The sequence below is a fragment of the Dama dama genome, chromosome 20, assembly GCF_033118175.1.
Source record: "Dama dama isolate Ldn47 chromosome 20, ASM3311817v1, whole genome shotgun sequence".
NCBI lineage: Eukaryota > Metazoa > Chordata > Mammalia > Artiodactyla > Cervidae > Dama > Dama dama.
In genome coordinates, this window is record NC_083700.1 from 116067847 (window position 1) to 116094074 (window position 26228).

At 59.2% G+C, this 26228-nt stretch overlaps 2 protein-coding genes and 1 pseudogene across 5 annotated transcripts; 1 reads left to right on the top strand and 2 right to left on the bottom strand.

Annotated features, from left to right (window-relative positions):
• Positions 1-2075: 2075 nt before the first annotated feature.
• On the top strand, positions 2076-26228 carry GPR35 (G protein-coupled receptor 35). 3 transcript variants are annotated; one of them, XM_061122653.1, is made up of 3 exons: positions 2076-2247; positions 17459-17524; positions 24923-26228. In XM_061122653.1, exon 3 carries the CDS (start codon positions 24933-24935, stop codon positions 25836-25838), a length of 906 nt encoding a protein of 301 aa, XP_060978636.1. In that variant the 5' UTR covers positions 2076-2247; positions 17459-17524; positions 24923-24932; the 3' UTR covers positions 25839-26228. The 3 variants fall into 3 exon arrangements, with proteins under 3 accessions (XP_060978636.1, XP_060978634.1, XP_060978637.1); XM_061122651.1 differs by lacking the exon at positions 17459-17524 and having other exon boundaries at positions 2077-2247; positions 24923-26227; XM_061122654.1 differs by lacking the exons at positions 2076-2247; positions 17459-17524 and adding an exon at positions 19314-19782.
• On the bottom strand, positions 3973-18838 carry LOC133041688 (proline-rich protein 2-like). 2 transcript variants are annotated; one of them, XM_061122650.1, is made up of 2 exons: positions 18054-18838; positions 3973-14968 (listed from the first exon to the last, which is right to left on the bottom strand). In XM_061122650.1, exon 2 carries the CDS (start codon positions 9162-9164, stop codon positions 8163-8165), a length of 1002 nt encoding a protein of 333 aa, XP_060978633.1. In that variant the 5' UTR covers positions 9165-14968; positions 18054-18838; the 3' UTR covers positions 3973-8162. The 2 variants fall into 2 exon arrangements, with proteins under 2 accessions (XP_060978633.1, XP_060978632.1); XM_061122649.1 differs by having other exon boundaries at positions 3973-16341; positions 18054-18834.
• On the bottom strand, positions 5578-5720 carry LOC133041831 (small nucleolar RNA SNORA70; annotated as a pseudogene).

Sequence of the window (26228 nt, forward strand, 5' to 3'; positions counted from 1 at the left end):
TCCCCTCGCGGCCAGCGGCAGCCTCACCCCTGGCTCATCCCCTGGAGCTGCTCCTGTTCCTGCATCTCAAACCCACTGCCCCCTCGGCCCCTCCCCAATCCACCCGGTCAAACAGCGCCCGGACAGGACAAGACCACGTCTGTGCCAAGGCCGCCGTCTCGGTGCCCCCAGGGCCAGTGGGTGACCCGGCTCCGAACCCCATGGTATCGCCTCTTCTCAGACTGTAGAGGCCGACACAAACAAGTCTGGGGTGCAGGATGTTTACAAGGGAAGGAGATCTGAGGTTTGCACATGGGGGCCCGTGTGGGGCTTAAACGCAGGTCTTCTGGGAAGGTGTTGACCTCAGGCATCCTCAGGAGAAAGAGCAGGGCTTCATGTGGGCACACGGAAGCCCGCCTGCAAGCCTGGACGGGGTCTCCGCCAGGAACCAACCTGGCCTGGTCCCCGACCGCAGACATCCAGCTCCCAGAGTTGGAGACGTCAGCATCTGTGGTTAAGCCCCAAGTCTACGGGGTTTTCTCTTGGTTCCTAGGCCTCGGGCCGAGGGCTTCCGTGGGGTGGAACTTCTCTCTGAGCCTCCACGGGGTGTGCTGTTTGCAGCTGCTGCTGCCGCCTCGAAGAACTCATCCTGAGATCAGCTGGGGTGGGGGCCAGGGGCGGGGAGCAGGAAATCTCTCCAGACCCGCAGGTCCCCCCAGCTTCAGAGGCCTCTGCGGTTGGCCAGCTCACCCCTGCCCAACAGCCCCGGCCGGATGACCAATTTCACTGCAAGCCAGCCGTGGGCCAGACACTGCTCCCTCCCCGGGCCATCGGGGGGCCTCTGGGGGCGCCCTTGAGCCAGCCACTGCGTCTCAGCTCTGGCTTTTACCACCTCCTTTCCTTCCCTGCTTGGTCCTGGGAGGCTGGTGGCTTCAGTGAGAACAGAGAGCCGGGGCTTCAGGCAGAGGCCCTGCAGATCACTCCCCTTCCAAAGAAGCCTGAAAAGGAAGATGCTACCCACCGCCTGTCACCATCAGCCCCTCAGCCCCGGGCAAGGTGCCAGAACCCCAGAAGGAGGATGGAACGCTGCCAGCTTTTCCCCAGGCGCCCGAGGGGTGACCCACAGTTCTCCTCGGTTCCCCTTGGGCCGTCGGGGTCCCACGGCGGAGTCGGGTGAAGGCCAGGACCACGGCCACTGTAGATGGGAAGGCAGCGACCGCCTGGGGCAATGGGTGCCGGCCTCGCCCCCCGAGCCAGAGGAAGCGGTATCTGGGCGCGGAGAAGCAGGGCGCCATCGGGGGTTGTCTCCGTGCCCCTTGCACCAGGCCCCCTCCCACCGTCAGCCCCTGGGCCTGCACCAGCTGTTACACCATCCTTTCGCAAGAGGCACCAGCCCACGGAGCTGAGGGGGCCTTTCCTTCCCCAGGCCAGCCTCCGTGCCGGGCAGGCCGGTTCCAGTCGGGGCAGCCACCTCCTAGCTGAGCCATCACAGAGCAGCTCGTGCTCTCTGGGCTCCAGTGTCCTTGCTGGAAGTGTGGGCAGGCTCTGGCCTGTCCCCTGTCCAGCCTCTTCCCCTTTTGTTTGCCCTGGAGTCCTCGGTCTGGAAGTGTCTGCTGACGAGGGACAGGGACCTGCCCTCAGAGGTCCCCACCATCTGAGCCCGTCCCCTCCTGCCCTGGGTGGAGGTCCTGATGCATTAGAATCCTCGGGCCTGTCTAATGTCACATCTGATTCCTGCCCTGAGGCCCAGCGCAGAGTTCCCGGGCTGAGTGGGACTGCAGAAGGCAAGACCCCGGGCTCTGGGAGGGCCTGGGGTCCCGGGCAGGCCCACTGCTGCCCACAGCCTCCACCACACTGACTGACGCGCACCCAGGCCCCGCTCTGGGCTCCACGGCACCCGCGCCAAGCTGAGGGCCCTGCACGGAGCCCAGGGCTGTGTCCAGGGCCAGGGCCCACCTGGGGGGGGGAGGGGTCCCTGTTCTGTGGGGAATGCCGCCTCCCTCCCGGGCACGTTTCCTGGCTGACCCAGGTGGGCGGGTCTGGGTGTGTGCAGGGGAGGCCGCCTCCTGTCCCGGGCTTTCCGGGCAGACTTTGCCCCGAACGCCTGCCTGAGTTTCCTTGTGGTCTTCACTTCCTGCTACGGGCTCAGCAGGCAGCGCCTCCTCGGTGGGAGCCGAGTCCTTCCCAGTCTCGATCCTGGATCTCCTCGCTCCCCTCCTCCCTCCCTCCCCGGGCCAGGTCAGCCTTGGGGGAGGCAGAGCTTCTAGGGTGAGTATCGGGATCCTAGAGCCCTGAAAGCAGGTGTCGGGGCAAGACGTCCTAGGCAGGAGGCAGGACGGGCTCAGACTGGGTGCACAAGGCCAGCCAGGCCAGGGCCAAGGCGCTCAGACGCTCCAGGCACATTCTTCTGTCTGTCTCTCTCTCTCTCTCCATTCATAACCATGCTCGGTGTCCCGTGTCTGCCTCCTTTAGTTCTACTGAGTTTCTTTTTCTTCCCTAATGTTTAACAGATTCATCCTAGCTTTTACTGCCTTTTGAAACGAAGGGAGAAGTCACTTTGTTCCTGAGGACCCTCTGGGTTTTTATGACCCCAACACTTGGCCTTGGACATGGCTGCTCCATCAGACGAAGTCTTTTCTAGTTTTGAGGACAAGCTTTGAGGGCGGGCAGGGCCCGCCAGTCCCCAGAGTGCTCAGCTGTCCAGCCCCGGGGTCCTCTCCCTCTCCAGGGTCCCCAGGGGAGCTCAGAGGCGGCTGGGGGTTCTGGCTGCAGCCCGGCGCAGGTCCAGCCTGTGCACTGACCTTCGGGGCATTCCTCTGATTCCCAGCAAGTGCAGACTGCGTGTGCCCAGACAGCACGACCCTGAGAACGGCACGCGAGCCGGCTTGCTCGGGGTCCCTCAGACCACTGCCCCCCACGCCCTACACAAAGACGCGGGCCAGGGCCTGTCCTCAGGTGCCTGGGACTCCTGGTCCTTCACAAACCATGCAGGAGGCGAGGCTGCTGGGCGAGCCTCCAGCACTGGCTTGGGCAGGCCCCTGAGGGTCCGCTGCAGGGTCCAGGGCCTGGGCAGGAGTGACGCTGGGATGCTGAGGCATGCATGTGTAAGCCTGTGGGCTCAGCCCTCAGCCCAGCCCCACGAGGGGGCCCGCCGGCACCGACACAGCCCTGTGCATACCGTGCTCCCCTGGCTGGTTCGTCCTGAGGTCGCTCTGTGAGCCCGTGAGGATGAGGCCTCGGGCATCCCTGCCCTCCAGGCAGGCAGGCCGGTGTGCACAAGGTCACCAGAGAGGCCTGGCAGTGAGGTGACAGACAGCTCAGGGTTGTCACAAGGCCACCCAGAAAGGCCTGACAGTGATCTACCGTACAACACGGGGTCACACAAGGTCACCCAAGAGGCCTGGCAGTGAGGTGACAGATGACGCAGGGGGTGGCGGTGGGGTGTGGTTCGGCCTGCCTGGGGTAGCCAGCTGCAGGACAGGGCTGGGAGGATCGGGCACCCTCAGTGCTTGGAGCTGTCCGTGTCTGCGGGGAGTGGCCTGGGGCGCGTGGCGAGAGCGGAGGGCGGAGGTGAGGCGCGGGCCGCTGGAGGAGCTTGGTCTCACTGGAGGAGCTTGGGCCCAGTTTTGAGCAGGGCCAGGTGTGTGCCTATTTGACACATGTCTGGTTGAAGTCTCAGGAACGGACTGGAGGGAGGGCCCGGCCAGAAGACTGCTGCATTCTTCCAAGGGAGACAGCAGGGCATCCTGCTGGCAGCTGGTGAGGGGTGAGGGCCGAGGGAGGGGGCTGAGCTGCAGTTCCTCGGGAAGCAAAGCTCACACAGTGACGCTTGCTGGTCCATCGGTCTGGCTGTCCAGACCGCCACAAGGAGAATTCAGTCGTGTCCGACTCTGCAACCCCGTGGACTATAGCCTACCAGGCTCCTCTGTCCATGGGATTTTTCAGGCAAGAGTACTGGAGTGGGTTGCCGTTTCCTTCTCCAGGGGATCTTCCCAACCCAGGGATCGAACCCAGGTCTCCAGCATTGCAGACAGACGCTTTACCATCTGAGCCACCAGGAAGCCCACAAGGAGAACTGGGACCCTCCAATCCAGGAGCATGGTGTAGCTCTCCATTTCTGAGATCTTTATTTCTCTCAAAAATGTTTTGTAGTTCTGAGCATTCTGGTTTGCATTCCTACTTTACTGACAGTTTCTATCATAAATGAGTGTTGAATTTTGTAGAATAATTTTTTTTGCTTCTATTGAGAAAATTATATGTTCTCTTTTATTTCATTAATATAGTGAATTACAAAGATTGACATTCTCATGTTAGAATAAGCTTTGTGCTCCTGGGATACTTGTTCATGGTGGGTTATTTGTTTTCTGTACTGGTGGATTCAATCAGCTAATTCTTGTGTTTTGGCCGTGCTGGTTCTTCGTTGCAGTACACAGGCTTCTCTAGTCGTGATTCGTGGGCTTAGTTGCCCCAAAGCACTTGGGCTCTACCTCACCAGCCAGGGATTGAACCCGAGTCCACTGCATTGGAAGGTGAATTCTTAACCACTGGACCACCAGGGAAGTCCCAAGCTAACATTTTATTAAGGATTTTTGTGTCTATGTTCAGGCATGATATTGGTCTATAGTTTTCTTGTAATAGTATCTTTGTCTAATTTTTCTAGAAAAATATTTATCTCTGTATCTGGCTGCACTGGGTCTTACTGGTGGCACATGGGATTTCTAGTTGTGGCATGTGGGACCTAGTTCCCTGACCAGGAATCAAACCCAGGTCCCCTACATTGGAACACAGAGTCTTAACCGCTGGACCACCAAGGAAGTCCCAGTCTTTGTCTAGTTTTAGTATGAGGGTAAAACTTGACTATGAAAATGAGTTGGGAAGTATTCATCCTTATTTATTTTCAGCAAGTGGTTAAGATTGCCAGTATTTCATTGGTAAGTGTTTGATAGAATTCCCCAGTGACACCATCTGGGTCAGGAGCTTTCTTAGTTAGGTTTTTAACTATGAATTCAACAACTTTAATAGATATAAGCTATTCAAAATTTTTATTTCTTGTACAAATTCTGGCAAGTTGTGACATTCAAGAAATTTGTGATTTTCGACTGAGCTGTCAAATGTCTTTGCATAAAGTTACTAGTAACTTTCCTTTATTACTCTAATGTCTGTAGATCTAAGTGGAATGTCCTCCTTCATTCTTTTGTTTTGGACAGGAGAGTTGGTTTACTGGTGGGCGTGAGTAAGGAAGGGACAGAGCCAAGACTCTCATGAGTGCAGGGCCCACCATTTGTCCCAGGAGCCATGACTGGGGATTCTTTGACCCCATAGTCACCTAAGATGAGCCGCTTTTCTGCCACCATGTCTTCAAATTCATCCACATTAAACTTAGTAAATACCTATTCCTTGGAGATGTGGACCTTTCGGCAGAAGAAACTGGAACTTGGCCCTCTGGAGGGCTTCAATTACACACTCCTTGTTCTATATCTTGGTGCAGATGGACATTGTAACTTGGCCAATGTGGATCCTGGCCACTGTGCCCTGGAGCTTCCAAAGGCACTGCGTATACCTGTCTGGAGCCTAGAATGGGGACAGCATGCCAGTCATGAATGTCCCAGGTCCCTTAGAGCAAGCTGAACAGGCAGCAGGCTGCATAGCCTACCCAGAAGGCTGTCGTTTGCAAGCAGCACACAGCAACCCCCGCCCCCCAACCATGGGGAAAAGAGCACCATTGACTCAACTGGCTGCAAATCTTCATGCTTGACATTAGTCATTTATGGACTTTTTTCCTTGATCAGTTTAGCCAGAGGTTTATCAACTTTATCATTGATCTTTTCAAAGAACTAACTTCCGTGTTACTGATTTTTCTCTGTTGTTATTTTTCTATTATATTAAATTTTTACCTTTTCTTATTTCCTTTCTTCTTACTTGGGTTAGTTTGTTGTTGTTTGCTTCCTAAAGAAAAGTCTTAGATTAGTGATTTTTGGCCTTTTCTCCTTTAGTATAATCACTTAAAGCTACAAATTTTTCTCTAAACTCTGAATTAGCTTTATCTCACAGATATTGAAAAGTTGTGTTTTCATTATTAATTAGTTCAAAAGATTTTCTCATTTCCCTTTGATTACTTATTTAGCCCTTGAATTTATTATAGTTATGTTATTTAATTTCCAAATATTTGGGCATTCTTTGGGTAGCTTAGTCTTTTGTTGCTTATTTCTCATTTAGTTGTGTTGCACTTGAAGGACATATTACATATGATTTAAATCCTCTTAACTGTAATGAGACTTGCTTTGTGGCCCAGCACATGGCCTATTTTGAGGCTGTTCATGTGCACTTGAAAAGAATATGTATTCTGCTCTTGATGGATATGCTGCTCTATGGACATTTGTGTGTGCAAGTTGATTCACACTGTTCAAATATACCATGCTCTTAATAATTTTTTCTTAGTTGCTGAGAAAGGAGTGTTGGAATAGCTTACTATAATTGTGGATTTGTCTACTTATTCTTCTGAGTTGATCTTTTTATTATTATGAAGCTTCACCTTTTATCTCCAGTAAGATTCCCTGTATTAAAGTTTACTTAGAGATCAATATTGGAGAAGGGAATGGCAACCCATTTCCAGTATTCTTGCCTGGAGAATTCCATGGACAGAGGAGCCTGGCAGGCTACAGTCCATGGGGTCGCAAAGAGCTGAACATGACTGAGTAGCTAATACACACAGATATCAATACACCCCACCCAAATTTGTTATGATTAGTGACAGTGAAAGTGAAAGTCACTCAGTCGTGTCCGGCTCTTTGTGAGCCCAGGGACTATACAGTCCATGGAGTTCTCCAGGCTAGAACACTGGAGTGGGTAGCCTTTCCCTTCTCCAGGGGATCTTCCCAACCCAGGGGTGGAACCCAGGTCTCCCGCATTGCAGGCAGATTTTTTACCAGCTGAGCCACAAGGGAAGCCCTTGTGATTCTTATGGTTAGTGTTTCATTTTCTCTTTTCCATCCTTTCACTTTGTTATCATTTTTTAATTTTAATCTGTCTTTTTGTAAAGTGTATATCATTTACACAGTGTATTTTCACTTCTTGCTTTTTAAATCCAGTTTGATAATCTTTGCGTTTTACTTGAAGCATTTTAGACCAGTTATATTTAATGTAATTGCTGATATGTTTGGGTTAAATCTACCATCTTGCTGTTTTCTATTTATCTCATCTATTCTTTGCTCCTTTTCCTCTCACTTTTGGATTAACTGGAATACTTTGTTTTATATTCCATTTATCTCCTCTGTTGTTTTATTTATTATACCTCTTTGCTTTATCTTTTCAGTGGTTTCTATTGGGCTTTCAATATGCACATTTAACTTACTGATGACTGATTGGATGTAAGAGAGAGGGGAAATTTGTGTGTTAAAAATGACACTCAAGTATCTGGCCTGGGCAACAAGAGGGATCATTCTCTGACATAGGGAACTCTGAAGGAAGATTACAGTGTGGGGGTTACAAAGGGGCTTGAAGATGTGATCAGTTTTGGTTCATTTTCTGAGATAGGGAACTTTGAAGGAAGATTACAGTGTCGGCTAGTGATGAAGGGGCTTGATGATATAGTCAGTTTTGGTTCATTTTCTGAGACAGGGAAATTTGAAGGAAGATTACAGTGTCGGGGAGTGATGAAGGGGCTTGATGATGTGGTCAGTTTTGGTCAAGTTGCACTTAAATTGCTTGTTATATATCCAAGAGAAGATGCCTGGTGGGCAGTCCATGTGTAGTCCAGAGGTCTGAGCTGGAGCTGGCAGCAGGGTCATGGGCATGGGCTGATTCTTGAGTCAATAGGACTGGGTGAATCTGTTATGAAGAGTGTGTGATCAGGTGAGAAAAGGCCCCAGTGAAACTCAGCCCAAGGACCAAGGACCAAGCCCCAGTGAACCAAGTTAGGGACCCACATGGAGAACAACAGGGGTGTGAGAGGAAAGGCCAGATAGGAGGAGCAAAACAAGGCACGTGTGCCATCACAGAGGGAAAGCGGCCTAGCAAGTACCCCCAGGCGCTGCCTCCAGACGGTCCTGAGTCTGGGCTGTGCGCAGGGGGCCTCGAAGGTCGTCTGAGGACCTCCTCCTTACCTGCGCATGTGTACCTCATGTGCATTTAGATCTGGTCCATGTTGTATCAAAACACTTTTAAAATAAAGAACTAGGGATGGTTCAGCTCTGCCAAATGCTGCTGGGAGGTGGAGTAAGGTGGTGTGTTAGGTGTCTGCAGGGGTCTGTGGCACGGCAGCCAGAGGCCCTCAGGAGGATGTTTCTGGATGCTGACCGTGGAGGGTCCCCTGGTCCAGGGGTCCCACACGGTGGTGGAGGCAGAGGAATTGAGGAGGCAGACACTGTGCGTGTGGATGTCTTTCGGGAGAACTTGGCCTGGTGGGCTTGAGGCACGGTATATCCTCTAGCCGGGCCCTGCAGACAGCTGCACCCCGGGGTGGGGGCAGGCAGGCAGTGAGCAGACCCAGACCAGTCTTCTCCAGAGGGTGAAGCGCGGGGGTGCATTGCAGGACCAGGGAGGACGAGGGGCCCGTGCTCTTGGCCTGCAGGGCTTCCCTGGGGACTGGTCCCCCGAGTCCTCTCCCTCCTGCTCCAGCAGCTGCTCGGGCAGCCAGCGGCCCCCAGGCAGCAAGATTCCCCGGGCCCCACACTGTCCCGGAGGCTAATCAGAACACCACCCAACCCACCGGCTTTCCGCAGCCCTGAAATCTGACAATCTGCCCGTTGCATCACTGACTCCCTAGAAGTGCAGCCCCAGCATGCCGCACTGCACAGCCTGACTCTGACCTCGAGCAGGAGCCTGGCTGCTCGGCTTGGTGCCTGCCAGAGGGGGCTCAGGAGACGCAGGGAGGGGAGCAAACGGGGCCAGCGGCGAGGGTCCCAGGACAGGCGGGAGGTGAGGGCACAGGGTGAGGGCGAGCAGGTGCGAGCGTAGGGCCCACGAATTGGCTCCAAGCTGCAGTATGTCTGCGTGCGTGTGTGCGTGTATACCGATGTGTGCATACACGTATGTGTACCTGTGACTGTGCCTCTGTGTTTGGTGTATGCATATGTATATGCGTCCATGTGTTGTGTGCATACGTGCACGCACACACATGTGGACAGGTGGTGGGGGTTGTACTGCACCAACCACATCCGAAAGTCAGCCAAGTGCAGCTCCCCCATCCGCCCTGCCCACCCCCCCCTGCTCAGACAGCCCGTCCACTCTCTGTTGGGCAGGAGTCCTCTCCCGGGCACAGGTTGGCCCAGGGTTTCCCTCTGCCATTGGCCCCTCAAGCCTCTGACGCTCGGGGATTTCTCATCTTTTCAGGACCTCTGAGAGAACCCCATCTCCCACACCACTTTGGAGTCAAAAGTCCTAAATATACTTTCCATACTGTCTGTGGATTTTTCGTGGGGTGCTGGCCATCTTTTTAAAAGCTTTTTATTTTGGAAAATCTCCAGTAGACATTATTTTCATAATAGAAGGTTATGATGAACTCCAAGTGCCCGTCACCCCCACCTTCAACAGTGATCAAATGGCTCACAGTTTTATCTGCCCTTGCTCTATCAGTGGGGAGGTTTTAAAACAAATACCAGATATCATATCAGGTCATCTACCAAAACTTCAGCATAAATGAAAGCAAGGGCTTTGAGATACACACTTCGAGGTCATGACCACCCCGAATCAGGCAAGCAGCCAGCCTTCACATTCTCCGCTGTCGCGTGCACCTTTAAAACTGCTTGTCTGGATGCACTGGGATCTGAGGGTTCCGGCTGCAGGCCTGAATCCCGAATCCCGTGTGTGATGGCGAGGCCTCGCCCACCAGCTTCTCAGAGAGTGCAGTCAGCCCTGCCCAGCGGGGCCGTGCTCCTCATGCCCCTGCCTTCCCAGTCCGGACATCGGGCATCGCCATCGAGGCCTCCTTGGGGGGACCTGGTTGAGGTGCTTCTGCCCCGACTCTCCTTCCTGTCTCAGCCTGTCCCCTCAGTGCCCCGCACTCCCAGGTCCACACGGTGGGGGCAGGGGGGGGGTGCGGGTCCTCAGTAGAGAAGGCCCCCTGTGTTGTCAGACTCAGCCGTGGTCCCACGGGGCAGAGTGGAGCTCCAAGAAGTCCTGAGCTTCCTCCCCGCCCTTGCCTGTGCCCTTGCCCTGAGTAAATAGAAGCTGGATTGTGAACATGGTGCTTCACTCAGCGTCTGGACTGCCTGGCCACTGGCAGCTTGGCAGGCCCAAGGTCTGCATCCTCTCCTGCCGGGCGCACCACCGAGGGTCCCCCATCTCCTCACCTCCCCTCTTTTAAAAAAACTGAAGTGTAGTTTGGGCTTCCTGGTGTCTTAGACGGTTAAGAATCTGCCTGCAGTGCAGGAGACCCAGGTTTGATCTCTGGGATGGGAAGATCCCCTAGAGAAGGGCATGGCTACCCACTCCAGTATTCTTGCCTGGAGAATCCCACGGACAGAGAAGCCTGGTGGGCTACAGTCCATGAGGTGGCAAAGGGTTCACACACCACTGAGAGACTAATATTTTCACTTCTTTTTCTCACAGCTGGTTTACAATGTGTGTTAATTTCTGCTGCACAGAAAGGGATTCAGTCATGCATATACACATACGTATGCATGTTGTTCAGTCACTAAGTCACGGCCGACTCTTTGCGACCCCCACGGACTGCAGCACACCAGGCCTCCCTCTCTATCACTAACTCCGGGAGTTAACTGAAACTCATGTCCATTGAGTTGATGATGCCATCCAACCATCTCGTCCTCTGTCATCCCCTTCTCCTCCTGCCCTCAATCATTCCCAGTATGTGTGTGTGTGTATACATATATATGTATATATAGTCTTTTGCATATTCTTTTCCATTATGGTTTACCACAGAATACCAAAAATAGTTCCCTGTGTCCTACAGGAAGACCTTGCTGTTTATAAGAGTTTACACCTGCTAACCCCAAACTCCCAGTCCACACTCCCCCACCTCCTTTCACCTCCCCTCTTGACATTTGTCTTCAGGGCCTGGCCGTGTAGAGCAGTCCCCAGACCAGGGCTCACCGTGGGCACCCCTGGGGTGTCGCCAACTGTGTTCTGGGCCCAGTGCAGCTCCTGTCATGGGTGGCCAACTTCAGAGCTTAGATCAGGTTCAGGTGCGATTTTGGGGGTTTGGCAGGACCACTTCATGAAGCAACTTTTTTTTTTAAAGTATAGTTGAAAATTCATGGATGTAAACACTGTGTTTCAATCTGTTAAAAATTATTCTCCTTATGGATATTAGATGATCCTGTCTTTGACCACTGGGAATGAGCTTGCTTTGGCTCTCGAGTCCCTTTGATGTTGGCAACTATCTTGATCTGCTTTGCTCTCTGGTATGAAAAGCCGTTCTGGATGCATCTTATCTGTTCCCCAACCCAGACCTAAAAGCATCTACTTCTCTCTGCGGGCCCCCTTCCTCTTCATGAGAAACGCTAGCTAGAGACCACAATCTGGCTGTTAGGCATGTTGGTTTCGAAGCCTTATCAGCAGTCAGAACCAAGAAGCTTTACTTTTAAGACAAGACACAGTGCCAGTACAAACTGATACTCTTCACTCAAATTCACTTTTTTCCACTCAGATTCACTCAAATTGCTTTTTTTCTTTTTTCAGTAGATTTTTGTTTCCTTGTTTGTTTTTGGTGTCCTGGGTGGTCACAGCTGCACGGGCTTTTCTCTAGCTGTGGTACGCAGGTCTGCTCTCCAGTATGGAGCAAGGGCTTCTTGTTACGATGGTTTGTTTTTGCAGAGCACGGGCTCTGGGGTGCATGGGCTTCAGCAGTTGTGGCTCCCTGGCTGTAGAGACCAGGCTCAATGGGAGCAGCACACGGGCTCTGCTGCTCCGAGGCGCCTGGGGTCCTCCCGGATCAGGGATTGAACCCATGTCTCCTGCCTTGGCAGGTGGACTCTACCACTAGGCCACCAGGGAAGCCCCAGATCTGCTTGGTTTTTACTAAGTTTTATTGATGATACACCTTTATCCTACAGCAGAAGTCTCAACAATGCCTGACACAATTATTCGCTTGCTTTATCCCATAGCACAACAGTCTCAAAAACCTCACACTACTATCAACAACACGTTTACTGAAAATAATTTAAGATGAACTTTTAAAAAAGTCATTGAGTGACACAGATGTACAGGCAAAACAATGTTTTTAAAATATTTGGAAAGTGTTTATAGACAGTGGAACATTCTGGCCATTCTCTTTGTCTTCAGGTTGTATGGATATACAATTGAAATACTGGATTTTTTTTTAATATAAATTCATTTATTTTAATTGGAGCCTACTTACTTTACAATATTGCAGTGGTTTTTGCCATACATTGACGTGAATCCACCACGGGTGTACGTGTGTCCCCATCCTGAACCCCCCTCCCTCTTCCCTCCCCATCCCATCCCTCTGGGTCATCCCAGTGCACCAGCCCCGAGCACCCTGTCTCATGTGTTGAACCTGAACTGGTGACCTATTTCACATATGGTAATATACATGTTTCAATATCATTCTCCCAAATCATCCCACCCTCGCCCTCTCCCACAGAGTCCTCACTTGGAAGAATTTGGCAGGGTTATGCTACCAACTGATCTTGCAAATTAATTGTCTTCACCTTGCTTTCAAGAATCCTTTTTAAAATATAATGTAATTTAATTTAGTAATTGCATAAATATTTACCTGGTTCCAAAGCCAAAGCTACAAACGAAAGTACGTTCACCGAAGTCTAGTTTCAATCCCTCTCTCCCTTCACCTCTTTTCTGCCTAGTCCCTGTAGGTAGCAATTTAATTTTAAACAAATGTTATGGCTTATTCTTCCATTTGTAAAAATATAACCTTCTGCTCCTACATAAATACATGAGCATCAACATCCTTTTTTTTTCACTTAGCTGTATATCCGGGAGATAACCATATACTCGTGTACAAAAATATCTCTCCTCCCTTTTTGCAACTGCCCAGTTCTCCGTGGTGTGGATGGGACAGACTCCACGCCACCAGAGCCCATGACAGATGTCTGAGCGGGGTCCAGGCTGTCGTTGACCCACAGGCCCGCAGGGTCAGCCTCTCCAACACCTTCTCCCTAGTTCCGCCGTCCATCCATGGAGGAGATTCCCAGAGGTGGGATAACGGGTTCAAAGGGCCCAGCTGGTTGCTTTCCAGTGACCATCCGGGAGGTTGGATGTCAGAGGAGAGTGTGTGAGGGTGTCCCACCCCCACAGAGGGTTGTCAGACTTGGCTTTGGCCCATCTAACGGGAGAGTGGGGCTGCCATGCCCTGTACACTGAGGGCCCCCTTTCGAGCCTTTTACGTCTCCTTCTTTGTGAACCATCTGGCCGTCACTCTATCAGCTGGCATCTTGCCCACCCTCCAGAGGGCCTCCTGCCTCAGCATCGCTGGGGTGCAGATCACGTTGGGCTCCCCCCAGACAGACTAGCTTGTAGGAGCCTGAGCTGGAGGCCACCTGCCCTTGGGGGCAGCAGGGGGCGGAGGACCCCCTCTTGGAGAGACAGAGCCCCGGGGTGCTCTGAAGCTGGGTGCTGACTTCAATGCGAGGATGATGGGCCTGGGGCACACGCCTGCTCTCTGCCCACCAGACGCCCCAGCCTGAGGTCACCACCGGGAAGCAGGGCCTGGGAGCCGCTGTCAGGCTGCAGGGGCCCCTGCAGGGAGTGGGTGCCTGGAGAGGAAGGGGGGCAGAGAGTGGGCAGGGGCTGCCTGGACGGGGCGGGCCCAGATGGACATCTCTGCTAGGAAGGGAGGCCTGAGACCAGGCGGGCGCTGGTGGCCAAAGGCTGCAGGGAGGCGGTGTCCCCAGGAGGGGGGCTGGTGTGGGGCAGTGGTCCTTCCAGGCAGACAAACCCTGGGCAGAGAAAGGGGAAGGAGGCCCTCGGGGAGGCAGGAACCTGCGGCCAGCTGTATCAGCTCCTCACCGCTGTGGGGGACGGTGGGGGGAGGTCCCAGGGCTCAAAGCAGGAGGCAGAGCGGGCAGCTTGGCAGCCACCCTGGAGGAGGCCCCATGAGCCGCCGGGCACCCCTGCCCCCAGCCCAGCCAGACCAGGGAGGCAGGGTGGTGCTCACACGTCCCTGCCCTGGGCTCTGCCTGCCTGTGGCGTCTGAGGTGGGTTTGTAGGAGGGGAGCTGCCCCTGGCCCTGGTCCCTGAGTAATGCTAGTGTTGTCAGGGTGGGGTGTCAGGACCAGGCGCTGGGGAGCCCGGGGCCCCCTGCCCGGCCTGTGGGTCTGACTCTGTGGGCCAGGACGACAGGTCCACCTCTCAGGCCCGACTACTCCCCAAGGGGGACCCAGAGGTGACCCTGGGGGCAGCCGGGCCAGGCCAGCAGAGCCTCACAACGCCTCAGGGGCCCCAGCCTCCCTCGCTGCCCTGTGTGGTGTCTCTCCCTGGCGCAGGCCCCCCAGCTGGGAAAGGACTGGACACGCCTGGCTCGGCCTCTGCGGGCACCCTGGGGTCCCAGGGTGAGGGGCTGTGGAAGGGGCTGCAGAGGACAGTGGGGCTGAGGGGGTCTGTCTGGGAGCACGAGGGGTCTGGGAGGGCTTCGGGGAAGCGTGTGGTGAGAGCGCAGGGGCACCGTGACGGCCGGATAGCAGGGCTGCCCGCCCCGGGCACCGGAGTGCGAGTGCGCGCCCTGGACGTGTGCCCTTTGGCCACCGGGCCCCTGGGCTGAGCGGCGGTCATAGATGGAGCAGGGGTCCAGAGCCTGGAGGGCGTCTGGTGTGCTGGTCGTCTCACCAGAGGACTCCGGGCTCCGCTTCCTGGGTGTGCTGGTTCCTTTCTGGAAACAGAGCGGTCGTCCCTGGGCCCCTCGGCACCCGTCCCTCGAGGGCTCACTGGCAGGAGGGCCCGGGGGCAGCACGAGCCAGAGGCCGCGGGCGGGCAGGCAGCGTGGCTGCAGGATCCTCCTCAGCGTTTCCAAGCCCGCTACTCCCCTGGGCCCGGCTGTGTCCCCCCAACTCCATCCCTGGAGGGGGAACAGGAGCCTGTGTGGGGACAGCAGGGGGCCTGTCCCCCGCCCCGGCCACATCCGGGCCCCGAGGGTGGGCTGCTGGGCGCTCCCACCAGCCCCCTCCCCACTCAGCCACAGGTGCTGAGCGAGGGACACCATGGGGCATGGGGGGCAGGAGGTAGGGGGCGGGTGGGTGAGCAGGCAGGTCTCGGGGCCACAGAGCGCTTCCTGGAATGACGGAGGCGGCTGCTGCAGGGGCTGCTCAGGGGGGAGCCCCTGGTGGCCCAGGGGGTCCCTGCCGCCAGCCCAGTGGGGGAAGGCGGGAGGCGGGGTCCCTGGCGCCCAGCGCTTCTCACACGAGGAAGCGGGTGGCAGAGCCGCTGGGGCTGTGTGCCTGTCCCCTGCCCTCCACCCCCGCGGGTCGGGTCGGGGCCTTGGCTCTCCCTGCCCCGCAACCACTTCCACGGCAGTCCCCATCTGATAGGCCGGTGGTCAGTGTGCGGAGATGAGTCACGGGTCACATCCGAGGGCCTGCGGTGGCAGCAGGGTGAGCTTCACACAGGACAAGTCTCGAGTGGACGGCGTCTCACGCCAAAGAGCCGCACCCAGGCAGCCAGCCCTGCGCCCACGTCCTGGGGCTGAGGGGCCAGCTCACCGCCCACCCGCTGCAGACCCTTCCCCACCGCACACCACCTCTCCATTTTTATAAACTTGTTTTATGGAAAAGTTCAACTGTATATTGAACTAGGGAGTCTAGTGCAGAGATGCCCAGGCTGCCTGCCCCATGAGGACCGAGGCCGCCTGGTCTTACAGCAAAGTCCCGTCCCCTGTGTCACCTCAGCCGGTGACTCCTGGGTGAGCGCCCGGCAGGCAGGAGTCCAGCTAGGGCACCGTGATGGGCCCGAGGACAGAAGCCGGCCCCTGGCCCCTGCCCACGCTGGCTGATCCCCAGGTGGCTATCGGCAGTCCAGGCCTGCGGGGTCCCTCGGGGGCTGGGGCAGAGCTGGGGTCATCCAACTGCCCCTTTACGAGGGACCAGCCTGCAGGAAGACGGAGGGCGCGAGTCCAGGAAGAAACAGCGGATGAGGGTCGGGGACCCAGACCCCCAGAGAGACGCTCCCGGAGGTGGAGCGGCCGTGATGGGGGGACCCCAAGGAGGGGAGGTGAGTGGGCAGCCTGGCCAGGAAGGGTCCAGTGCCCTCCCTCTCCTGCCTTCCTCTGGGGCCCTGAGGCCGGTCTGGCGGCTCAGGGGACACCTGAGCCCAGGGCCTGTGGACAGCGTCAGGGGGGAGGGAGGGAGGAGCAGACCGCCCAGTTGAACATGGCCTGCGGTCTTCAGGTCGGGGGTGGAGTTCAAGGGTGTTTCCTCAAGATGGGGCCTCATTTTCCTGTGAGGTGGGGGGGGAGGATGGCCCTCAGGCTGAGCGGTGAGCCTGGGGTGGGGGGAGGATGGCCCCCCAGGGGTGAGCGGTGAGCCCAGGGTGGAGTGAGTATGGCCCCCCAGGGGTGAGTGGTGAGCCCGGGGTAGGGTAGGATGGTCCCCAGGGGTGAGCGGTGAGCCCAGGGAGGGGTTAGGATGGCCCCCAGGCGTGAGCGGTGAGCCCTGGGTGGGGTTAGGATGGCCCCCCAGGGGTGAGTGGTGAGCCCAGGGTGGAGTGCGGATGGCCCCCCAGGGGTGAGTGGTGAGCCCAGGGTGGAGTGAGGATGGGCCCCCAGGGGTGAGTGGTGAGCCTGGGGTGGGGGGAGCTGTGAGGCCCATGGTGGGACGACCTGCAGATCCACCCCTCTCCTCCCCCTCCTCCGGCAGCGTCCCCCCCCCACCCCATCAGTTTCCCGGGTGTCCCCCCTTCCTCCCACCCCCGCGTGGTGTCCCATAGTCACCCCTGCCTTGCCCGCTACAGTGACAGCATGGCAAATAACAAGCCCCAGGCCGCTTTGGGGCCAGACCAGTGGTGGGGTGGGGGTGAAGGGGTTGTTTCCCAGACCTGGTTTTGAGAAGAGGGGAACAGAAAGTGCTGGCAGCGACAGAAGGCTGAGCCCAAGGCCCAGAGGCCCGGCCCCCAGGGTGTCCTTGGTCCCCTCCCCAGGTGCCTGGGGCAGGGCTGGGGCTGGGCAAGGCTAGTGAGGTGCTGCCCCCACCCCCCCACCCCCACCTCACCCCCACATCTAAGGGCCCGCGGTCAGTAATCAGGGTAAACTGTCCTCCCTGCAATACACCGGAGATAAGGCAAGGTCCAGGAAGAACGAAGAAGCAGTGTTAGTGTTAGACCAGCGCTCCTTTGCCTCAGGCTGGGGGGCGGCAGTGACGGGAGCCCCTGCGACCACACCAGTGGCCACGTCTCCCCGCGGACAGCGTTACTCCCCTCCGCCCAGCTGCGCCCAGATTGTGAAAGCCAGGCCGGCCAGCCCCGCCTCCAGCCTCCCCTTCCAGCGCGGAGACACCGCGGCTCCCGCCCTTCCATCTTCCAGGAAGCCCCTCCCCACTCCGCCCCGCCCACCTCCCAGGTTCAGCTTCAGGGCTGCCTCCTGGAAGCCTCCCGGTCCTGACCTGCCCTCCGTGAACCCCACGAGGTAAGTGTATGCTCCCCCTGTGCCTGGCGCGTCCCCCTGGGCCATCTCCCCACCGCCCTGCCAGCCGTGTCCGGCGTGGTGCCCACGAGTGAGGCGGCTAGGGTAGGCATGGAAGGGGCAGACCAGTGTAGAGCAAGGCCAGAGTGGGCGCAGAGTCACGGAGCCCTGGCGGGCACCGCTGGGGGGTCAAGGCCCTCGGCCAGTGGCCGCACTGCACAGCTCGTGACATCCCACCTGGGTGTCCTCGGGTCCTTTGCCCTCGTTCTGGGTCAGTCCTGAGTCCTCCGCTCTCAGGGCTTTGTTCCCTCCTGGCCCCCGATGGCAGGGATATCACTCCCACCCCAGGTGAGGAGGCCTGGGGTGGGGGTGGTGGAGGACAGGGGGTCCTGGAGGCAGCGAGGTTCCCGGGGGTGAGGGTGGGGATGGGGATGGGGGTCCTGGGCATGCCCGGCAGCCTCCTTGGGAGCGATTCCGCCTCCCGGGCACTTCCCTGGAAGAGGTTTCATCTGGACAGGGCAGTGATGCTAACCTCCAATCTCAGGAGTGTGTCCCCCCGCTGCAGCGTTGCTGGCAGTCTTTTCTCTCAAACTCCAACGATTCCGAGAGGTGAAGGGCCAGGACACGGGGGCGGGGGGAGCCCCCTGCCGTCAGTCTGGCACTAGGACTCCTGCCCCTGTCAGGCTGCCACGACGGCTCTCGGGCAGGTGTGACGCAGGAGAGGCAGGTGCTGGGACCAGGGGCACTGAGCAGTGAGGGTGGGGGGCCTCGGAGGTGGAGCTCTGTCTGAGCCCGAGCCTGAAGCAGCAGCAGGGCCACGGGCCCTGCCCTGTCCTGCTCTGTGGAGGGTGCCTTAGGGTTCTGAGCCCGCCCGGCAGTGGGAATGGGTCTGGTCTGGACTCTGGAGCCCGCCTGGTGGGGCCAGGCCTCTTGGACCCCCGGGGACCCAGGGGGTCCTGGAGGAAAGGACCCAGTCTTGCTCTCCCTCCACAGTGGGGGGATGGTGAGTCGGCTGCAGGCCTGTGGGCTGGGGCGGCGGGGGGGCTGCACCCCACTCCAGGCCGCAGCCACTCATGTTTACATGCGCCTGCTCTGGGCCAAGACTCTGCTTGTTCCGGGCGCTGGCCACCCAGTTGGATTCCTCCATTGGGCCCTGCTGACCCGTGAGTGGGACTTGTTGAGGCCCTTCTGTGCAGGAGCAGGTGGGGTCCCGGCCACAAGCCAGGACAAGGACACGAGAAAAATTCAGAAGTTGTAGGGCTGAACGCCAGGTTGCAGAGGGGCGCAGAGGGCTGCGGAGGCTGGGGGCTGGTGGGGAGGGGATGGTCAGAGAGGAGGGACGGCAGGGGAGGAGCCCACAGTGGGACCCTCCAGCCTGGTCTGCAGGGTGAGCCCAGGCCCCTCCTCAGGGCACGGTACCTGGTTCTCGAGTCAGGAGGCCAGCCAGGCCCCTTCATGGAGCCCCAGGTTCTGCCTGTGGAAATGGGCAGGGTGGGGTCGAACTCGCCCCAGCCCCTCGCAGGCCATGCCGGGAGAGGTGCTGAGGTCCGGTGCAGAGGACCCAAGCCCAGGGGACAAGGCGCTGCCCTCAGGTGCAGGGAGTGGGCAGAGCTGTCCCTTTGAGCAGGGTCTGAGGCCCTGAGCTCAAAGGGGAGGGAATGGAACTCCGGAGGGCCTGGAGGAGCGGCGGAGAGAACATTCTAGAAGGGGAGTGGGTGGTCTGCAAGAACAGCTTCTGAGGAGGGGCAGTGAGGAGGCTAGCTGGTGGAGGGGCGGGGGGAGTGGGGCCCTGGCGCAGAGCAGCAGGAAGCCCACCCGGAGTGGGCTGTGCAGGGGTGCCGTGCATGCGAAGGTGCAGGGCCTTCCTGCCAGGATGCGGGGGTGGGTGGGTACACTGACCGCAGACACGCGGCCCCACCCGGGAGATGACAGGAAGGTGCCTCTGCACCGCGGGAGGTCTGGACCACCAGCTCCACTGTCTACAGAAAGACCACTGCTTCTCTGGGGTGTCAACAGAAGTGGCTGCTGGCACCCACTTCCTCCCCCAGGAATCTCCCAGGCAGCCCCGGTCTGGGCCGGCACAGGCGGTGGGGAGTCCCACGCGCTGTCAGTGTCATCAGCCCGCCCACTGCCTGCTAGCGTTAAGGACGGGTGCGGTCAGGACAGTGTAGGGGCCCAGCTCACCCAGGCCTGCTTCCCTACCAGCCCTTCGGCAGCACCTGTCGAGGCGTCAGCAGCTCAGGAGGGAACCAGTGAGTCAGGTCAGTGCCCGCAGGGCCCGGGGGTCTCAGAGGGTGAGGGTGAGGGGGCCTCAGAGGTGAGGGCTGTGACGGGGTCTCAAGGTGAGGGTGAGGGGGTCTCAGAGGTGAGGGTGAGGGGGTCTCAGAGGTGAGGGCTGTGACGGGGTCTCAGAGGTGAGGGTGGGGGGCCTCAGAGGTGAGGGTGAGGGGGCCTCAGAGGGTGAGGGCCGTGACAGGTCTCAGAGGTGAGGGCCGTGACGGGGTCTCAGAATGTGAGGTCCATGACGGGGTCTCAGAGGTGAAGGCCGTGACGGGGTCTCAGAGGTGAGGGCCGTGACGGGGTCTCAGAGGTGAGGGACGTGACGGGTCTCAGAGGTGAGGGCCGTGACGGGGTCTCAGAATGTGAGGTCCATGATGGGTCTCAGAGGTGAGGGCCGTGACGGGGTCTCAGAGGTGAGGGCCGTGACGGGGTCTCAGAGGTGAGGGCCGTGACGGGGTCTCAGAGGGTGAGGGCCGTGACGGGGTCTCAGAATGTGAGGTCCATGATGGGTCTCAGAGGTGAGGGCCGTGACGGGGTCTCAGAGGTGAGGGCCGTGACGGGGTCTCAGAGGTGAGGGCCGTGACGGGGTCTCAGAGGGTGAGGGCCGTGACGGGGTCTCAAGAGGGTGAGGGCCGTGACGTGGCCTCAGAGGTGAGGGCCGTGACAGGGTCTCAGAGGTGAGGGCCGTGACGGGGTCTCAGAGGTGAGGGCCGTGACGGGGTCTCAGAGGTAAGGGTGGGGGTCTCAGAGGTGAGGGTGAGGGGTCTCAGAGGGTGAGGGCTGTGACAGGTCTCAGAGGGTGAGGGCTGTGACAGGTCTCAGAGGTGAGGGCTGTGACGGGTCTCAGAGGTGAGGGCTGTGACGGGTCTCAGAGGTGAGGGCCGTGACGGGGTCTCAGATGTGACGGCCGTGACGGGTCTCAGAGGTGAGGGCCGTGACGGGGTCTCAGAGGTGAGGGCCGTGACGGGGTCTCAGAGGGTGAGGGCCGTGACGGGGTCTCAAGAGGGTGAGGGCCGTGACGTGGCCTCAGAGGTGAGGGCCGTGACAGGGTCTCAGAGGTGAGGGCCGTGACGGGGTCTCAGAGGTGAGGGCCGTGACGGGGTCTCAGAGGTAAGGGTGGGGGTCTCAGAGGTGAGGGTGAGGGGTCTCAGAGGGTGAGGGCTGTGACAGGTCTCAGAGGGTGAGGGCTGTGACAGGTCTCAGAGGTGAGGGCTGTGACGGGTCTCAGAGGTGAGGGCTGTGACGGGTCTCAGAGGTGAGGGCCGTGACGGGGTCTCAGATGTGACGGCCGTGACGGGTCTCAGAGGTGAGGGCCGTGACGGGGTCTCAGAGGGTGAGAGCTGTGACGGGGTCTCAAGAGGGTGAGGGCCGTGACGGGGTCTCAGAGGTGAGGGCCGTGACGGGGTCTCAGAGGTGAGGGCCATGACAGGGTCTCAGAATGTGAGGTCCATGACGGGGTCTCAGAGGCGAGGGCCGTGACGGGGCCTCAGAGGCGAGGGCCGTGACGGGGCCTCAGAGGCGAGGGCCGTGACGGCGTCTCAGAGGTGAGGGCCGTGACGGGGCCTCAGAGGGTGAGGGCCGTGACGTGGCCTCAGAGGTGAGGGCCGTGACGGGTCTCAGAGAGGTAAGGGCCGTGACGGGGTCTCAGAAGAGAGGGCCGTGACGGGGTCTCAGAGGGTGAGGGCCGTGACGGGGTCTCAGAGGTGAGGGCTGTGACGGGTCTCAGAGGTGAGGGCTGTGACGGGGTCTCAGAGGGTGAGGGCTGTGACGGGGTCTCAGAGGGTGAGAGCTGTGACGGGGTCTCAGAGGGTGAGAGCTGTGACGGGGTCTCAAGATGGTGAGGGGGTCTCCGAGGGTGAGGGCTGTGATGGGGTCTAGAGGGGTGAGGGCTGTGACAGAGTCTCAGAGGGGTGTGGGCCGTGACGGGGTCTCAGAGGGTGAGGGTGAGGGGGCCTCAGAGGTTAGGGCTGTGACGGGGTCTCAGAGGGTGAGAGTGAGGGGGTCTCAGAGGTGAGGGCTGTGACAGGGTCTCAGAGGTGAGGGCTGTGACGTGTTCTCAGAGAGGTGAGGGCCGTGACGGGGCCTCAGAGATGAGGGCTGTGACGGGGTCTCAGAGGGTGAGGGTGAGGGGGCCTCAGAGGTGAGGGCTGTGATGGGGTCTCAGAGAGGTGAGAGCCGTGACGGGGTCTCAGAGGTGAGGGCTGTGACGAGGTCTCCGATTGTGAGGGCTGTGACGGGTCTCAGAGAGGTAAGGGCCGTGACGGGGTTTCGGAGGGTGAGGGCTGTGATGGGGTCTAGAGGGGTGAGGGCTGTGACAGGGTCTCAGAGGGGTGAGGGCTGTGACAGCGTCTCAGAGGGTGAAGGTGACGGGGTTTCCGCAGGTGAAGGCTGTGCCGGGGTTCTGAACCTCAGCAGGGTAACCTGTAGGAACAGCCCTGTGGGGGCTGATGATCTGGCACCGGGACATCACTCGTGGGCCGGAATGCAGAGGAACTTAGGGTGATCCTGGGACCTGGGTTCCCCTCACTCGAGCCTCTGAAGTCTCTCATGGGCTGAGACCAGCGTCTGAAGCTAGGAGAGAAGGGGTCTGAGGGGGCCCTAGCACAGCAAACGCGACTTTGTGAAACTCGTCCTGGGCCCTGGGCTATTTCTAAGTTGGGGTCCCAGCTCCAGAGGACCCCTTAGCACCCGGACAACAAGGGTCAGCACTCCACTCTCTGCCCCAGATCCCACTTAGGGCGTGGGACTGACAAAGGCACCTCTGCCGCACCGAGGGTGGCTTCCCACCCCGCTGTGGGAGCAGGAAGCGCAGCCTCTTGGGTGCTGTCCCCCACCCGCGGCTGCCTCCCCCAGCAGGAAGTGGCGGTGCCCCCACAGCTGAGCGGTCTGAGCCCCGGCCGCCCCCTACCCCTGCCCAGGGACCCCGCGCCTTTGCCTGGGGCAGGCAGGACCTGAGTGGGTTGCCATGGCTTCTGGGGACCCAATGCTGTTTGAGATAGACCTTGGGACTTGAGCCCCCAAACCTTTTTCACCCCAAGGGAGAGGCCCCATGAACAGGGCATTTCCTCCAAGTGTCGGATGCACCCTGATAATCTTGCAGAGCTGCTGTCCTTCTCCCTGACAGTCATTATAAAGGGGGAAACGTAAAGAGGGCAGCTAGATTTTTTTAACTTTCTCTCTTCAAATATTGGGCCACACGAGGCTGGACTGAAGCTGACACCCCAAAGAGTGTGGAGCAGGACACAGCCCCGAGACAGCCGTCCGGGTAGAGGGCATGCATTGAGGGGCAGGCCTGTCCCCGCTGCCGTCCCGGGCAGCGCCCTGGGCTGCGATGACCGTCCACTGCTGCAGGCCTCGCTGCCGAGTAGCGAGGGGCCGTCCTGGACGCTGCCTGGGTGGGGAGACGGCCCGGAGGCGCGCGTGGCAGGATCACCGGGTGCTCCCAGCAGGCTCGAGCGTTCTGGGCCGGGGGCAGGCAGGCAGGGAGGGAGGACCCCAGCAGTTGTTTCAGTGGGTTCTGGAGTCTGGGGAGCCTGCCTGCGTGGGCCTGGGGTCACAGACCAAGGAGGGAACAAGCGGAATCCTTCAAACATGAGGAGAGAGGTTTCACACACAGTGGAAGCATTCGTGAAACTTGAATTGCTGGCAAATGGGCACTTAAAATTCAGAAGGGATTTAACGGGATAATTGGGTGGAATATTTCCGCTGCTACTCTCTGCGGTCTGTGCGCCAGCTCCCCTAATGGACTGTGGCCTGGACGTTCCCAGGGGGCTGTGGCTCAGGAAATGAGTGCCCCGCTTCCAACCCTGGCACCCATGAGCCTGATACTGCCACCTCTGGGTTCTTCTCCCCTTCCTGTGTGTGAAGGGGGGCAGGGGAGCAGACTCTAAATGGTGCTCCCCCCACAATGGACTGAACCCCCTTCTCAACCTAGCCTGAAGGTCAGGGAGCCCCCAGGGGGCCTGGTGCTCATGGAGGGAGGAAGGCCTCTCCCCCCACCCCTCCAGGCCCTTCCAGCCAGAGGAACCAAAGTGGGGGTGGGAGGGGTCCAAAGGGTGCCTGCCGCTCACACAGGCATGCTCCACGGTCCCACATGTCTGACACCCACGCCTCTGGGTGCTGCCCAGCTCAGGGGGCCACACCAGGAACATCAGACCGCTGACCAAGTCCATCCCCACCCTGGTGAGCTGGTCCTGGCAGTCCTGGGCTGTCATGGAGCATGTGCAGGGGAGCGAGAGGTGTGGAGGATGAGGCCATGTAGGGGCTTCTGACAATGACCGGGTGGAGGTCACCCATCAACACCCGAGGCCACCAGAACCACAGGGCGGCCCTGACGACAGGGAACTCAAGGGGACTCCTGAGCCAGATGGGGCGTCAGGCGAGTCTAGGTGGGCCTGAGGGCAGCTGGGGAGGCTCTTGGAGGGGAGGAAGGGAGGCTGGGAACCGGGCACCCAACCACCATCCCCTCAGCAAGAGGACAAAGTACAGGAGGGAGAGAGGGGCTGGACTTTTCTGGAGGGCTGAGCCGCGGCCCCTGCTGCCCTGGACCTCAGTAGCCAGGAAGGGCCCGGTCGGGAGATGCCCGCCCTGCTGAGGAGGAGGAGTGCGTCGGACGCGGGTGCCTCCTGCAGCCAGGTTTGCGGAGGACACGGAGGGGGGCAGTGAGCCGCCCTGGGACCCCACGGGCCCCTCAGTCTACCAGCTTTCAGAGTCCAGGGCTCCCTGGGGTCCCTGTCTTGCAGTTGCCTCTGAGCCCTCCTGGTGAGAATGGCACTGGGCTGGGGCAAGGCTGGCCACCCCTGGGTCCCCGTCCTGAGATCGGGTGGAGCTGGTGTGGCTGGGGCTGGAGGTGGACCGTGCACCCCCTCTGTCCTCTCTGCCCAGCAGCCAGCAGGTCCCTGCAGAGGCAGGCTCAGGCACGGGGACCTGGGTCCAGCCCTAGGCTGGATCCCCAAGCCATCTCAGGCCCATGGGCCTCTGAAGGCCTTGGTTTCCCACAGGTGCCTCGGGGCTTCTCGGGGTGTCTTCCTTGGGCAGGTGAACTTGGGGCTCCTGAGGTGGTGGGGGGCCTGGGGTCCCCCTGCTGGCCTACCCACCTCACACCCTGCTCCCCCTCTGCAGCCCCGGGATCATGAATAACAGTAACTGCAGCTCCTGGGAGCCCCCAGCGGTCAATCAAGTCTTTCTCACCTACACGAGCGGGCTCCTGGTGCTTGGCCTGCTGCTCAACGGCCTGGCGCTCTGGGTGCTGTGCTGGCGCCTGCCGCGGTGGACGGAGACCCGCATCTACATGGCCAACCTGGCTGTGGCCGACCTCTGCCTGCTCTGCGCCCTGCCCTTCTTCCTGCACTTCCGGAAGACCTCCGAGGACACACCGCTCTGCCAGCTCTCCCAGGCCGCCTACCTGCTTAACAGGTACATGAGCATCAGCCTGGTCATGGCCATCTCCGTGGACCGCTACGTGGCCGTGCGGCACCCCCTGCGCGCCCGCGGGCTCCGCTCCCCGGGCCAGGCCGCGGCCCTGTGCGCCGTGCTCTGGGCGGTGGTCCTCGGCTCCCTGGCGCTCCGCTGGTTCCTGGATGTGCAGGACGGTGGCTTCTGCTTCGCCGTCCGCTCCGGGCGGAACACCTACACCGAGGTCTTCTCACTGCTGGGCTTCTACCTGCCGCTGGCCGTGCTGGTCTTCTGCTCTCTGCAGGTGGTGACCGCCCTGATTCAGAGGCCCGAGGCTAACCCGGGCCAGGCGGAAGCCACGCGGAAAGCCTCTCACATGGTCCTGGCAAACCTGGTTATCTTTGTGGTCTGCTTCCTGCCCTTCCACGTGGTGCTGACCACGCGTGTGGCCCTGGGCCTGGAGACCTGTGCCATTAAGATGGCCATCAAGATCACTAGCAGACTCTCAGACGCCAACTGCTGCCTGGACGCCATCTGCTACTACTTCGTGGCCAAGGAGTTCCAGGAGGCATCTGTGTCAATCACATCCCCTAGAGTCAAGGCCCACAAGACCAAGGACACTCTGACTGTGACCCTGACCTAGGAGATGAGCCATGGGCCCCCCTGCTGGGGGGACCAGTGACCAGAGACAAGGAGCCCCACGATCTGCCCTGAACTCGCTGTGGGCCGTGGGCTGGGGGCACTCTCAGGAGGCTCAACTCAGCAGGACAACCTGGGCATGGAGCCTGGGGAGGCAACACCCCCACCCCTGGGGCAGAAGCGGAACAAGGATGAGGACAGGAGGCCTGGGGCCTGAGCGGGGCCAAGCCCAGGGACCCTGCTGCATCCAGAGCTTGGCACACTTGGGGCACCGGGAGGTGGGTGTCTGCCGGGTGCCTGAGGCTCTGATTGCCAGCCTTCTGCTACTGCCCTACAGGGGCCAGAATAAAGCTCTCCACTGGGGCTCTGTGCCACCCACGGCCGCATAGTGGGA